At 39.7% G+C, this 16107-nt stretch overlaps 2 protein-coding genes across 8 annotated transcripts in view; both read right to left on the bottom strand.

The window, feature by feature from the left end:
* Positions 1-2003, bottom strand: part of TEX2 (testis expressed 2) — a 66369-nt gene extending 64366 nt beyond the window's left edge. The window contains exon 1 of the mRNA XM_062591517.1: positions 1977-2003. The gene's annotated coding sequence lies outside the window, so the exon portion shown is untranslated. The remainder of the gene's footprint in view (positions 1-1976) is intronic.
* Positions 2004-7100: 5097 nt separating this feature from the next.
* The window catches only part of PECAM1 (platelet and endothelial cell adhesion molecule 1), a 30246-nt gene continuing 21239 nt past the window's right edge, over positions 7101-16107 (bottom strand). For all 7 annotated transcript variants that reach the window (XM_062591430.1, XM_062591431.1, XM_062591433.1 and 4 more), the window contains one exon: positions 7101-8692. In XM_062591430.1, coding sequence (XP_062447414.1) covers positions 8673-8692 — 20 coding nt within the window. In that variant the 3' untranslated portion in view covers positions 7101-8672. The remainder of the gene's footprint in view (positions 8693-16107) is intronic.

Genomic DNA, 16107 nt, shown 5'->3' with positions numbered 1-16107 from the left:
ATTTAGCTATTGCCTTTTATTGGCAACAGTATAAGAAACGAACAAGCTCTCTTGCAGAGCCAGGCAGCAGGAATAGGAAGAGCCCCCTATGAAAGATGGCAAGAGGGCAAAAGTGAAGAAGAAGCTAACACATTCATGGTTTGTCCTGACTGAATGGATGGGCTTTGCAGACGTGGGGAGGGGGCAGTGTGTGAAGCTGCTGCGCGCTCCTGCGGGCTTACAGAAGCAGCCTTCTCTCAAAACCAAGCAGAACCGGATAAACTCCACTAAAAAGCTGGTGGAGAGAGTACTTCTGGATAAAGTGCTAGCTGAAAGGGTTGAAATTGCTTACAGAGAAACTGCCTTCTATTGTGTGATTCCTCCTTGTTCGAGGTAACAGGATTTTGTGCTTCAAAAAAAAAAAAAAAAAAAAAAAGCTGCATCAAAGTACATAAGTGATCAATTTTGCCTGCTATTAGAAACTATCCACTGGGCCCCTAAAACCATCTAAGTGCTTTGGTCAAAGATGGGGAATAAAAGCGCCACTTATTTCCTCATGGAAAGGCAACACTCCCTCCCTTTGACTGCAACTGCACAGAGCTTGAAAAGTTAAGGATGCATGAGGCATGATTGCTTTTGTTTATGAAGTGCAGAAGAAGGGACATAGGCTGTGGACGTGACAACTCCTGACACTTCTTTCACTGACATAAGTACAAAGTAGGTATAAAACAGCTACCAAGGCAAACTAGTGACTTTGCACTAGTGAATATGACTCCTTAAGACACAACAATTAGGAGAATCAGTTGATATGAGCACGCAGCTTTTTTGTCCATGTTTGTATGCAGTGAAGAAAACATAGATGTGACCTTTGTGAGCCAGTCAGTGCACTAATTAGTGTGTCAGAGATAACAACCATTAAACATGAAAATCTGACCTATACTACAAAGAGGAAACGGCAACCATTTACTTCTGTTTCTATTATACTGTTAATGACCTGAAAAGCTAGACCATAATGCAGAAAACTCGTAGTATAAAAGTATCAATTATTGTTTTCTGCTTGTAGGGGACATTAATGAGATCTGCTTTCCACAGTCTTGTTCAGTATACAGATAGACATGCAGGATTGTGTGATTCATCCTCAAATAATCAAAAAGAAATCAAGTCAGTGGGAGATCACCTTCAGCAAGAAAAGGAAAAAAAAAAGAAATGAAATAAAGCTTGTTTTTTAAAAAAAACCCTTTCAGCGTTTTTTGTTTGACAAAACTCAGGTGCTTGTCTGGGTTCTTTTCTCATACGGCAGCCTTGCCTCCCTCCAGCAATGACTAAACTGGATTTAAGCAGCGTACACAATGTTCTGAGGTTTGGGGACTGAGCCAGCTAATACTTTCAGTCATGCTGAACATACCATCCTTCTGTAGAGATCAACTAGTCTCCGAGGTCTCTGGGAGGAACATGAGTCTCTTCTTAAGTCTGCATATTTCCCCTTTTTGCTCCTTTAAGGTCTCTGACTTCCCGCTAAGGGGGCAGATTGTCTAGTGATTGTTACAGGCTCAGCACCCACTGGCAGAACCAGTTTTTCAAGAGTGCTTGGTGCCAGCTCATGCTGTAAGAACATTTAGATCTGTTTTTCCAAAAAGCTCCAGCCCTGAGGAATACCCTGAGATGTGACTCAGCTCTGTTCACTGAAACCATCTGAAAATTATAGCCAGGGAGGCAGTTCACATGTGTTCTCTCCTTTGCCTGTAAGCAGGCACTTCTAGGAATTCAGAGTAGTGCAAAGTGCTTCTGTTCGTATCTGGAAGCAGAGCACCCTCTGCTCAAGTGGCAACGGCCACATGTGGTGAGAAGTAGGGGAGCATCAGGCACAGCGAGTCCAACTGGCTTGTGAGAGCTAGTCCTGAGTGCTAAAACACAGTAATCTGAGCACAATCAGTGGCTAGAAAATTTGAGCTGTTATTTTCCATACAAGGACTGCATTTAGATGCATTTTGATTTACCTGGTTTCAGCTCTGCCATGGATAACACTGTAGAATCACAGCTCATCTCCAGCCACCTCTGAACTTTTGCCTCATAGTAGCTTTTATAGCTCTTGGCATTCCCATTTGTCTGGGTTTTTAAAACTCCTGCTCCTTTAGTGATCCTGAAGTTGAAATGAAAAAATAAAACCCAACTCAAACAGTAACAAAATCAAATCTATGTTTTGTATTACTGAGACTCTGTGAGATTTTCATTATTATCTTGCTTTAAATAATTTAAAGTTATCAAAAGCAAATCTATATTTCCTATTGACAATCTCATCCTAATTTAATAACCTCGGTGGCTGCAATTTTCATTAAATTGACTTACACTCTGACCGCATTTTAAAGGACTTGACAATTTTTTCTTCCATTAGACTCTTTCAGCCTGCTGTCAAACAGGGATGCCAAATTCCCCCCTTCCAGTAATACTGTGACTCATCCCACTTGAAACAGAGCCCTTATCTTTCCCCATTGGTGTCAATCTCTCTGTCCCCTCTACTTCTGAGGAAAGGCCAGCAGCCCTGCATTAGTATTTTCACCAGAGCACTCATCCCTGAACAGAATAGAGAATCCCCTAGGGAAAGGCTGGGTCTGGGAAGTGGTGATTCTACTTGGAGAGGACAAATTTCTGCTAGCTGGAGATTGAATTACCCCAGAGGCTTGCACTGGGGAACAGCCTAGGGTGGATGGTGAGGGCCATGAGGGAGTTCAGACATTTGGCATAGATTTGTTCCATGAAGACAGAAATCAGCCAGGGCTGTCAGTTCAGCAGCTCTAAACAACACGAAGTTCACAGGCAAGACTTTTCTGCCCTTGTGGCACTAGCTCATTGATTTTCAAAGCGAAACTGTGTCACTTGCAGTGAAGACTTGGCTCAGTGTGTAGTTAAAAAATGAATAAACAAAAAGCAGTGCAGAGGATTTAAAGGCAAACTCTCCCCCTGCAAGCGTTGATAAGTGCATCATGGTACAAGGCAGTCACACTTCCTCTGCAAGCACTGAACAGGGCTTGGATTATGCCAGCTAAATAACAGAGTAATATGACTTTGCTTCTGAAAACACACACTCCCAGTGGCAATATCATAGTCTGTTACACCAGCTGAAATCTCATAGGTTCCTCGGTGCCTCATTGCTAACATCCCTATACAAGACTAATACACCAAGAGTAGCAACTGGAACGAACCCATTGTCTTCCTGGATCAACGATGCTGTTACCTGTAAAAGTGCCTTTTATTGACTGGCATATTTTCTACTTCTCGCAGTCACAGGACTTCTACACACACTGAATGTTTGGAACAAGCCAACCTCTGCAGAACTGGTTCTGCCACAGCGCATTCTCCAGGTCATCTCCAGCACCATAAAGTGTGGAAGCACTAATGTCACCAGACTAGTTGGTTGTTTCTTCACGAACCCTCTGCAATCGCATCAGTTCTTTCCCCTTTCGCTGATCACTTCCCTCCACCTTTCTTTTCTACTTCACTCTCTTTCCTCCCATAACAAGCCTTCATTCCAAGCTTTACTTTTATCTCCCCAACAAAACATTAAAACAAAAAGACAACTACAGAAAAATCAGGGCAGCAACCAGGAGATTGTGAACTGGTCACTCTTGTCTGTTCAGTGAAAAAACTGTCACATCTTCGTTGCCTGAAAGGAGGCCCTAATTTTGTCTAGCGCTCTTGTACTTTCTAGACAATGCAAGAAAGCTGTATTAATCTATTAGTTTCAGAGCCAAATCCTAACTCTATCACAAGTAATAGTTTACTGTATTTGTGGACTTAACCACCCCAAAATACCTTCTGAATCTGAATTCCCCTGGAAGCTCAGCAGTGTAGTCAGAGCCAGGATGCTAGGTGAGGCCCATTTTCAACAATCATTGTTACAGCCTCATACTGAATTCAGTGCTCCTGCAGACCCTGGCAGACCAGGGCCTATTCTGAGCTCCTTCGCAAGGGCTACCTATATCTTTGCTGGGTTGTGCTAATTTTTTAATTTCAATTTCATGCTGTCATTTTGTTTGCCTGTCATCAGACTTTGCAGGTGACTCCTTCCATGATGAAACTGATTTCTTTTGGCATTAAATTAAAAACTTAACTACATTGATTATCTCCTGCAATGGTGAGAATTCTTTCAGCTTTCCCACCAGTATGTGTTTGGTGAGAAAACAAATTACCTGTATAAATATAAAATGCTCACATTTAATTGAAGCTTCCTCCAATCTCATGATTGCTAGACTCTCCATGCTCCTTTTTATGGGAGCACCTGGGATTTAGAGTGTATGCTTTCAGATGAAGTCAATGAGCCCCATTATTTGTGACTCGTTAGACATGGCAGTTTGCTTATGACCTCCCAAACAACAGTAAAAGTGATATTTATTCTGCTTTCACCAGTCTACTCAGAAAAGCCTTGGAGTTTTAAATAATCAAATGTGTTAGCATTTTAAATTTGCACAGACACTTTCTATCCATCAGTTTAATTTCTACTTTAACTAGTGTCATTTTTTTCATTTGATCACTCCATTTTTCTTGAGTTTTTTTTTTCCTTCCCCGTACCTGTCCTTTGCCTCACAAAGATCCACTACAGCCAGTCTGATAGCTTTACTTCCTCCTTCCCCCAGAGCTGGGGGCTTATGATGAAAGAGAGCTTAGTGATGAATTGCAACACTAAGAACCTGAACTAAATTGAGCTCACAAAGAAGGAATTAGAACAAACACATAATACCCTGAAAAAGTAAATAAATTTTGAGGTCTATTCACTCGCTGATGAAATAGATATTTACTCTTTGTAGAGATGAGCTATCTAGGCATCTTACAAACAAGTAATTAACTGTCATATGCTCTAAACATACAGCAAAGGAGAAGTAATGGCTGAAAGTTTTACATTGGGCTTCATTCTTGAAGAGTGCAGAGGTCCAGCTGGAGAAATCATACTGCTGTAGGAATAAAAGTCACTGTTAGACTCTGTTAACTCCATGCGTGTAGAGAGAGAAAAAAAATAAAAAAAAAAAAAATAAAAATAGGACAGCTGGTCCAAAAAGCAGAGGCAAAGCTGCAGACTGCCTGCACACGCAGCCGGCTCCCACCCGCCGAAGCGCGCGGCCACCAGGGGTCAGCGCCGCACCGAAGCCCGACGCGGCGCCGGGCCGAGCGGCTTCCCACGGCCGCGGCCCGAGCGCCCTGGGCACGGGCGACACCGAGGCAGTGCCAGAAGCGGCAGGGAGCGAGCGGCGCGGCAGCCGTGCGCGCTGCGGGCCCCAGCAGGCAGCTCCTCGCGCGAACCCGGCAGCGCTCCCTCCGTTGTTCCACAAAAGGCTGTACAGAAATGTACTTACATTAGAAAAGAAAATAAACAGCTGCTAGTTTGCTGGAAGTCAAAAATTAACAGTGCCAAGGAAGAAGAGTCTGTTAGGTTACAGCATTTCTATATCTCAGCCCAAAAGCTTCTGCCCAGCAATAGTAAACAAGTTGGAAGTTAATCAAGTGAGGCAGTGAGATGGTTAGTCTCTGTGAATCTGTGCAGTGCAAACACGATGTGGTGCTTTCCATAGAACTGCTCAGAAAAGCCATGCCACAAAGAGCCTGAGGATTTTCTGTAGAGTTTTAGTCAAAAGTATTGTTAATGGCTAATATAAACTCTTACTGGAAGCATTTACCCTCAGAAAAAACTGTAGAAAAAAATCCGTGTAAGTTTATTTAAAAAACACTAGCCTAAACTTTAAGAAAATTTTAAAATAGTAATAAAAAAGTAGATTTTCATATATCCTTAACCCAAAATTCTGATTCCTTCCACGTTGTGATAGCTAGAAAGCATTAACAAACTGCTAAAAGTATTGATTTACAAAAAAGTAATACCTTCATTCATACTCTTAGGTATCACTTAAAAAGTGGTAATTTTCAAAATGAAAAGCAATGAATCAGGACAAACCCTCTTAAAACAGAGCTACAAGTTGAGGCAAAAGGGTCCCGTCTCCTCCGAAGCATGTAGCCTCCAGTTATCACTACCAGGAATGACGACACTTGTAGGCTCTGTTTTGCAAAGTGCTTTTTCCTGCTCTCTCTCATGAAATGCAGTATTGGTGCAAATGGACTGGCTCTTCCAGGTACAACCACAGCCTGGATCTAAATGAGGTGAAAGGGAGGCTGTGCAGCATCATGTGCATCCAGGAGAACTACCATTTGGTGCTAATGGGAAGAAAAACCCTTACCAGGCTGCCCAGGTAAGTCCAGGCCTGTCCCCACCCCAAACTGATTTAGGACACCCTTTTACTTGTCCTCCCAAAAGAAGTAGTACTTAGTAACAGGCTTCATTTTATATTCACTGAGTTCAGCTTGATGACAAGGTAGAAAACTGAGGAAGAGTTTTTTGGTTGTTTTTCAGTAACATATTGTTTGAACTCTAATCTCACCTTTAATCTGGTTCAGAAACAAATTCATTACTTACTTCCCAAATGTTTTCAATGGACTATGAAGCTTGTTTGCCATCCAGAAGACATGTCCATAACAGCCTATTGGATTAATTTGTTGTGTTATGGGCACAGTAACCTTGTCTTCTGCAGAGATGTCTGCAGAGCTAATGCTCTATAAGTATTTTGGCATTTTTGTAAGACAAAACAGAAGTGCTCAAAGCAGTGCACAGCATTCAAAGTGGTGCACAGATCAGATGCTTTGCAGGAGGGCAAAAAAAGTTTCATAGGCTAAGTCCAAAATAGTTTATGATTATTTCAGCCAAGAGACAAACTGAAACAAATTAACAGATTGCCCCATTGCTACATCACATTCCACAAATGGCATTTTGAAATCTACCTGAGTCTAGAGCTTTTCTGAGCTGTGCCAGGGATTACAGAACTGTATGTGGAGGACCTTTAAGTAATTTCCCGGAGAACTTACGTGAACCCATGCTCACTCTTAAATCAATTTAGTGTGTTTACTTGGCTCAGGACAACAGATCTAGGTACCTGGAATCACTTATTGCAGAGATGACATCTTCCATATGTAAATTTATCCAACACATCACAGAATGTATCTATATGGTTCATCACTAAGAATAAACTTACAGGCATTCACTTGTGAGTAGTCACTAATATGAACATGCAAGATCCAGTGCAAAGTTCAATTAAAAGATTTATTTATTAAAATACCTTTTCACATTCCCTATAGTAACACATTTGTATAGGCACTGGTGGGATGTTAGAATGAACATTTGCCAACAGAAGAGTGCTCTGAAGTAATTTATGAAAGATTTATGATACAAACAACATTTTCATAGGGAACAATAAATTAATGAGATATTAGCCAGTAACTAGAATCGGAAAATTTAAATGTGTTTGGAATGAGGATGTAACACCCTTTTGTACTTCTTGCTGGTTTTGCGCCTACAATGCATAAAGCAGTAACTATATATGTATATACAAATCCATGTCTTCTCTTTCATTATTTGCTGATTAAAATGAAAACCTTCTTACCTGTGGCCCAGATCATGTAGTAATTTAATCTGCAGTAAGAAAAGGAGAGCAATTGCGATGTCAGAGACCGATGGGTTGAAGGGTTGGGGACAGTACTTTTCATTTTTCTATTTATTAAAACTAAAGCAATCTAGTCTAGCCTGAAGTTTATAGCCAGGACTTTACTGAACCCCTAATTTGAAATAGCATTCCAGCAACAGTTTTGGATTGAAGGTGATCTTCAAAAGCCATGATAGTGGTTTATCATACTATAGAGAGAAAGGATAGATATGAAGCTCCAAATTGGACGTAAGTACAACTTTGGATCTCTCCTAAAATCAAATGAATGAGGATTATACATGGCAGAATTTTCAGGCACAAGCTCATTGATCTGGGTATCGTATATGCGCCCACCAAAGACCTGTATTTTGCATTATCCAGAATAACTGTGATGGGCAATTATTCCTTGAAGAGCCATCCAAAAAAAAAAAAAAAAAGGACATTAGAACTTTTAGAGGGGGAAAGCAATTCAGCAAAGAACAAGAATATTTGTACCTCTACTGATAGAAGTACTTGGTAAAGTACTGATAGAAGTACTTGGTAAAGTACTGAATCTTCGAACAGTTATTCAAGTTTTTAGAGATCCCAGAGTTTGTTCTTCCATTAGACCCATCGCTGCAGTATAACATCCAAGCTAGCTATAAATTAACTGGCTCCAAAACTTGTAGCAGTCCAGCTGCTGCAGCACAGGGAGCTCAGCACAAGCTGCAAGATCTTATCAAAGCACACACATAGCTGACCAGGCTGTGCTGAGCTGCTGAGCTCTGTTCTGCTACAGTAGAGTGTTATTGATAACCAAATTAACTAGTTTAAAGCAAGCTTAGTTATCTAGTATCACAGTAGTTACTGCACTGTAGAAATGTACTTCCTCAGCTGTAGCTTCCCCTTCTACTTCCTCAAAGCATGATCAATTGGAGGCTAGAGAGACCAAACTGCATTAGCAGGTGAAATTAAAGATGGGAAGCTAGGTCAGTGGTTTCCAGAGGCACTTAGAAATTCTCATAGGAAATTTTTTTCCATTAAATGCTTTAGGAACATCTCTATTGACCCCCTGAGAAGTAAACTTTGAAAAGAGCCCGGCAAACTCATAAAGAGAGCTTTTGAAACAGCTGCAACATCTTCCATCTTGATTTGTTTTCTTCTGCCAGTCAACGTTTGAGATGGCTGTTCTAAGTAGCATCAGGAGGCCCTTGTATTCTCTGTTGGCAACAAGATCAAAAAAGAAAAAGAAGGCATGAATATAAATGTTCCCCTATCCTCTCCAGTCCTTTTTGTTCAGTATAAAAACTTTAAATATAGTAACATATTCCTTAAAACACTGTGCAATGATCTAATAAATACCCATAGTTTCTTGAAGAGATAGTAGTATTACCTTCAACGGATGAAAAAGGAAGACAGACAGTGGGAGATTTAGATTAACAATTCCAGACTGGACTGCAACACAGTTAAGTACCAACATTTGTAACTAGGCACTTACTGATGAAAGTTGGATTCTTATGGGAACTGCTGGCAGCTAATGCATCTGAAAGGCATTTTCTTTACTAACTGATGCTAAGTGCACAATTAGGCTCCCAACTTCAGTCCTACAACCTAGGAAAACCTTTCCCCAAGAAGCACTACGGGTAGCCCAACAGTGGGTGATGCAGCATCCAACAGGCAGACACAGTTGCTGCAAGAATCCACTCCTTAGATTAGGCTCTCTAGTCAGTACACAGGGCAACATAGAAACTGGCATCGAGAACAACAAAAAACAATACGCAAATGGCAGAACCGACTAAACTAACCAATGGGAGATGCCAAGCAAAGTTTCCACACTTCACAAACTTTACATTACATAACAGAAATAATTCAGTCCACTGAGTATTGGCAACTATCAGGTCTTTCCTGACATCAGCCGCCAAAGTAAGTCTTCCTCCTATGAAAATCTGCTAAGAGTACGTGGTGGCCTCTAACCTAATAGTTTAGTCTGTCAGCACTGAGGTGCCTAATTCCTTTTGTGGACTTACCCCCAAAGGATTTGCCCTGTGACTCAGAGGCAGGAATTCCTGGTTTATAATTCAATGTTTATTTCAGAGGATCACCCTGTTTTTCATATCCTGACTGACTGAAATCCCCCCACAATATTAAATGGACACATCCTTCATCTTCATTTCCCTTTTTGAAACTATTGTGCCATGTTACTATGCACAGTTAAACACATGCCAGGTCCCACATCAGAGCTGGCTACATTTTGCTGGCAAAGAGTGAAGCAATTCTTTTACCATAGAGAATTTATAAAATGCTTTTGGGATCACTTGGTATAGATGAGAGAGTACCTGAAAAAAAAACAGACGTTTCTGCACATAGTTTGAAATTGTACAGATTTCTGTCTCAGAGGGTACATTCTGAGGCTGTACAAAGAGGCAGCTAAAAGTACACTCTGTTCTGACCAAGACTGCCAGTCCACATATACTCCAGAACAAAATAAAACAAACAAACAAACACATCTAAGAGGTAATAGAGGAGGAGGAGGAGATATGAAGTCAGAATGTACTGCTGAGGTAAATTCAACACAATACCAATTAGTGTTTGGCGAAGTGGCTATCTCATTGTTAAGATATTTCCTTCAATATGTTTTCAGAAGCTAAGACCATTAAATAACTTAGAAAGATTGCCAGCTCTGATTTCAGGAAGGAAACCTCCTCCCAGTTCCTCTTTAAGTAATTCATTTCTTTTGCAAATACTTCCTATGGATGGCATTCAAGATACAAATTCTTGAAACAGATGAGAAAGAGGGAAGAAACCTCAAAACTAAAACTTTGGGCTCATTTCTAAATGTCCTGGAAGTCCAAGGCATTCAGGTTTAGGTTACTCTGGACTGCAAATCACACAGAGCCTGTACTGCAATTAGGTCTTCATACAAATCAGACTTTAACAGATAATGAGTTTTTCTAATGCACCATCTTTCTTGACACAATACATTCAAACACTTCCAATGAATTTGTATAACACAACAATTATTGTCAGCGCACAGTGTTTATTAAAAGCCCTGAGCTCAACTTGATCACAGTCTCACAGTGAAGATGGAACAGAGTTCCTTAATTTCCATTCTGGATTATATTCATTCTGACAGGAGCTACTTAGAGGCAAAAAGGTAGAAGCAGGGCTAATGCTCATTAAAATGATTTTCTTCATTTTTCCCTTCCGTAGTGCAAGTACTCTGTTTTGCCTGTGACATCTAGAGGATCCAGGCAGAATCAAGTAAGTTAATAAAGTTTATCTGAGGAGTGGGATCCACAGCCAGTTTAATTTAGAGAGAGAAAAGGACAGCTGGATCTGATGCCAAGTTTCTACCGTAATTACTAAAATAAAACAGTTGCATGTCCTCTTGCCTCTGAAGAAAAAAGCTTTTAACAAAACACTAGTCTTTGTGCTGCCCCATAGACCCTTCTGGGATATCTATTACCACTTGGACAGAGTCAAATTCTACAGGTCTGTGTCTGACAGGTCACTGTAGCCAAGTAACCCATCCAGTATTTCATGTGATTAATATGCCATGCCGATCAGCCCAGAGCCTGAAGGTCCCCTTTCGCTCACAAATTAAAGGAGCATAGATCTATAGCAATTTCACCTCTGAGCCAAATACTTCATTTGTCTGTAAAGGAGCAGAACAGCTGGGGAGGAAGTTTAAGCCACTTGAGCAGTTTAGAGGAGCATTTTCCTTTTGATGAGTAGGATCAACAACTCCCACTCATTTGGTCCAAACCTCTGTGGTACATCAGAGCTAAGCATTGAGAGAAAATAAGTTATAGAAGAAAACAACTGCAACACAATAATGATAGAGAGCATCTTTAATTCCCTGCTTCTTCTGTGCTCATCTATGTTGCCTGAAAAGTGCTGAGAAGCACTTTATGGGAGATGGAAAATCTATAAAAAAATCTATTCATCCAATCCCACTGCAAACCACTTTTCTGGAGAGTTCAAGAAAGGGATGTGCTGCTTTTTGTCATAGATTTTACTGGGAATAGAAGCAAGCATTCAAGAGGTAGTAGATGAGGAATTGTTTTTGTCATGTCCTTGGAAACACTAATAATTCAAAAAAAAAAAAAAAAAAAAAAAAAAAAGGGAACAGTTCCTGCATTAAATACATGAGCAAGCAATATCTAAGGAGGGGGCACAATGCCACTGATGTGAAGTGAATAAGACTATTTCTAAGAAAACTCAGTAAGATGTACAAGTGTTACAAATCCAACTTTTCTTTGGAGTGTTTCTGACAATGGGATTAGCTTAAGAGTATCTAATTTTAGTACTCTCCTCCTGTTAACAGGAATTTGTACAGACAACACAAGAAAAGTAATGACCTCCGTTGACACTTCTCCCTTCAACCTAACATTACTTCATAGATTGTCTGGTTTAGCAAGCTCTAATAGCCCAACTCATTAAGATGAAAGTGGGGTACTACATGGGCTAGTCATTGTCTCTTCACAGAAATAACATCATGTTTCCACGGAGAAATTTTTGATCACAGGAAAACAAAATGAAAACATCTTCAAAAAGCTTTACTCTTTCATCCAATGTCCTTTACAAATGCTGTAGAGTGTGGGGGAAAAAAATGATGAAGAACTCCTCCCTCAGCCCACATCAGACATCTACCACAGCCATCTTGCCCACTTTTCCTTCGTAATGGACAGTGCTAAACTTTCTTCTGCCTGACTATCTAAGGAATACCTGGTATAACCAAAGGAGAGTTAGCCTGATTTATTTTTAGAGAATTGAGAGCAAAGAATAAAAACAAAGCTTTAAACGAAGAGAGACAATGATATCATAAACTCTACTGGCCTGTTAATATATGTCTGTTTATCGTAACACAATCTGTGACCTTCAGTGCTCTGCCAATGTCTGTAAATAATACAATGGGCTGCTTTTTTATCCCATGGGGATGTGAGTGCTGATGGAGCCTTTCAAAACTCAAATGGATGCCATAAGCTGACGTAGTCTGTGCTATTGTGAGTCTTATTTATGAGCCTCTCTCTCTCAAGTACAAGTTTCAAAGTCACAAAGTGGATGGCAAAAAAACACACTGTCTGCCTAGTTTGAAGTTGGGTTACATTAACTTATCCAACTTCAGTTCTGGTTCTCCAAAAGTTCTCCAGAAATTTACGTTCTCTGCCTCTTAGATTTCTTGAGTGTAGAGGAACAGGTCATTCAAGACATTCACTTTTTTTTTTCCCCCCTCTTCTATAAATACATTCCTTCCTTTGATTTTTTTAGCCCTATAAAGCTCTTCACCATATTGTTCACTTATTTTTAGAGTGAATTTAGCTACTTAGAAGTTTCAGCAAATACCTTTAAATATTAAAACATACATTTTCTTTGCCCTCTAAAAGTAAGACAAGTTAGAGACATGAGGAAAGTAACTCCTCTTTTAGAAGAAGACCAAATTCAAAGTGCTCTTTTGTATGGCCTGTTAAGATATTTCACACATGATAAAAACAAGGGCTGAATCCTGAAGGCTATTTTCTTGGGAAGAATACCAATTTCTGTGGAGAGAGGTTGTGTCAAGGAAATTTATTTAATGTTCAAAGCACAGGATTGGGACTAGGGTCTGGGGTTAATCTTGACAGTCATTTTCTTTATGAAGTTGGAATAGTCTCTTGATCTATATTTATGATTATGTATTTCTTCAATTACAAACAACATTAACCCCCTCACAGGCAGAACACTTATTTAAATAATGTTTGAAAAGTGCTTTGAAATCAGCAAATGAACAATATTATGAAAAATAGTACATGTTATTATGGCTAGTAAAAACTGTAACTAGATCTTAATACGGGTCTAGAAAATCCCTTGACAGCCAGTATCACTGAGGAAACTGAACAAAGGTGAATCTCACATTTAACAATGCTAATCTCTCTCTCCTTTATGATTACATCCATGTGCATTTGTGCATAGTTAAGCTCACATAGTTTATACCATCAGCATTTTTATAACATTAGGATTATGATTCTGCTTCAGTGAAAGCAGCAGCATGAATATAGCATACAATTAGCCTGCAATATATGAAACACAGAGATATTACCAGAATGTGCCAATCACTGTATGCTACGAGCTCTCCCCAAAACAGTGCTGCTCACAATATTTAGCCTAGCAAAAAGGTTAAAAAAAAAATCATGTGCCTACAGCCAATTATGCCATTAGATGCATAACCTTAAATTCAGTATGAAACTGATCCCAGTATGTTTGGCCAATTTGATAAGAAATAAAACAAAAGTTACACAGGAAATATAAAAGAGTTTTGTGTCTTGACAGTAGACAGCACTGAACAAAAAACGCTAGTAACCCACTGCCACATCAAAGCTTGACTTGAGCGGACAAAACTATATGTAAGGTTTATGAAATGAGGTATCAACGGCCCACTATTTAGGTCTATGTCACAATGCACTGGGCTTACAGGAAGGAGGAAATGAGAAATTTTGTATATATTCCAGACTTCAAACAATGGGATGTTTGCAACTCCAAAGCCACTTGGTCACAATAACAGATCCTCCATGTAATCTGTCAGCTTGAATCAAAATAACACAACTTTCTAGCCAAGTGTTGTATCTCTGCCAGAAGAAGGTCACACTCTGTCCTTTGAATGTGCTGCTAAAAGACCATACGATTTTCAAAAGGTACCAATCAGGTAAAAGTATATCATCTGAAAAAAGCACAATGACATCTAGATGGAGTTTTGGCCGATTCTTTGCCAAGCCAACCTTTTCACAATCTTCTTTTTTTTCTTCCTGTTGTAAACATGCAGTGTTTTTTACTCAAACTAAACTGATTTTACTGTGATGAAAGGGAACAGAGAGGTTTTCAAATGAAACCTAGCATCTCCCTATTAATAAAAACAGGGAAATGGAAATATACTAGATTCTAGTCATACACAGAAATAGATCAAGCCTTCCTTCCATAGCATAGCAAACAAGGATTTAAATGTTTTATTAGAGGAACCAGAGTGATAAATGACCTTAAGTTCCAGCACTTCTAAAAGATTACTAAGTATAATAAAAATAGGTACTTTTATGAATTCCTGATGGATTTAAACTCTTGTTACTGCTTTCAGTCGATCAGGTTTTAAATTAAAAGAATATACTTTTACAAAGGAATACAATAAATGGATTTTCTGTAAGGAATAAATGCCAGCCCATGTGGCTTAGTTACGTAGTTTCCTAGTGGCAGGTACCAGAAACTGGGAACAGTAAACCCAAGGAAATTTTTGGATCTCAAGGAGATCTCAAACTGACATTGTTCACTTCTGGTTCATCATATGGCAGTAGTAAGATGCTGTCATCCCCTCTGCCTTGCCCTGCCCCACTGCTACAGGTTATATAGAAGAGAACATACGTCTGTAACTTAAAATCCATCTCAAACACATCTTCAACAGTGGTGAAAACTAAGATGCTGGCCTATCAGCTGAAGTTGAACTGCAGGCAAATAATACATTCCGCCAAAGCTTTTACAGGAGCAGTAGCTTCCAACAAACAGGGACTCTTGGCAGACAAATTGGGAACAGCATTTTGCACAGGGGCATGCACACAATCTGCTTCGCATTTTAGGTTCAAGCAAGGGCAGAAGCTCCCTGCATATTTGTGTCTTATTGAAACCATCTGGCTTTGCCTAATTTTTTGCCGAAGCTATAGTCAGCATTTGGCTCTGGAAGCAATGTCTCTCAGCTCTAGACTTTGGTACAGAACATGTCTTGAAATACTAAGATACACAGTAATTTTATTTCAGAGAAGGGAAAGATTATTTACATGATTCTCAGACTGCATGAAGTTAAAATGTGCTCTTGAGGGCTAAGCTCTGAAGAACATAATGAACCTCAAAAGCCATGAGTTTCCTTCGTACTGGAAAAGGATTTCAGTGGGAACTTCTGGCTGAATAGAGGTGTTAAGTCTGGGGCCTAGTAGCAGGAAAGTATTTGAGCAGATTTCCTGATTACTGGAGCTGATTTGTAATAGTTTGTTCCAAACTACTGAATGTAATGGGGATTTCTCATGCTTCTTTCCACTGGGATATATTTATTATTCCATAGTACATTGTTGGTTGCAGTAGGATTCTTAGAATTTCCTGTCTCGCCACTATAGTTACCTTCAAGCAACCAATTCATTTTTTCAGATTTAGCAGCATAAAGGCACTGCATTTTGTTTGCTAGATTTTCCTTTTCCTAATGAGAAATTAAGAATAGAGAGTAGTTCTCTTACAATAAGTCACTGTGAGTTAAACTCAGTGCACATCAAAATCAGTGCAAAATCTATCACTGGCTCCTGTAAACTTTGGATCTGATGCAGAACAAAAGCACAGATCATTGAAGGAGCAAGGATGTACCAATACACTGTTTTCCACAAGAAGTGCCCTGAATAACCTAAGGAAATCTGTGACCTGAAATTGGCCCCTCTTCTCAGTAAACTGAACTGCACTACCCCAAGAGTTGAGACTAGTGTCCAAGGAATGGGGTGGAGCTGAGGCAAAAAAAAAACAAACAAACAAAAAAAAAAAAAAACAGTATGGAGATGTCTAGACTTCCTGACCCTATTTGCCCCTTGGGAGGCTCAAAGATGCATGGAAATAAATCCTGCATCTAACTGAGCCT

This window comes from Rhea pennata, chromosome 19 (assembly GCF_028389875.1).
Source record: "Rhea pennata isolate bPtePen1 chromosome 19, bPtePen1.pri, whole genome shotgun sequence".
NCBI classification, from domain to species: Eukaryota; Metazoa; Chordata; class Aves; order Rheiformes; family Rheidae; genus Rhea; species Rhea pennata.
Note: the sequence above shows the minus strand (reverse complement) of the source record. Positions and strands in the feature narration are given on the sequence as shown.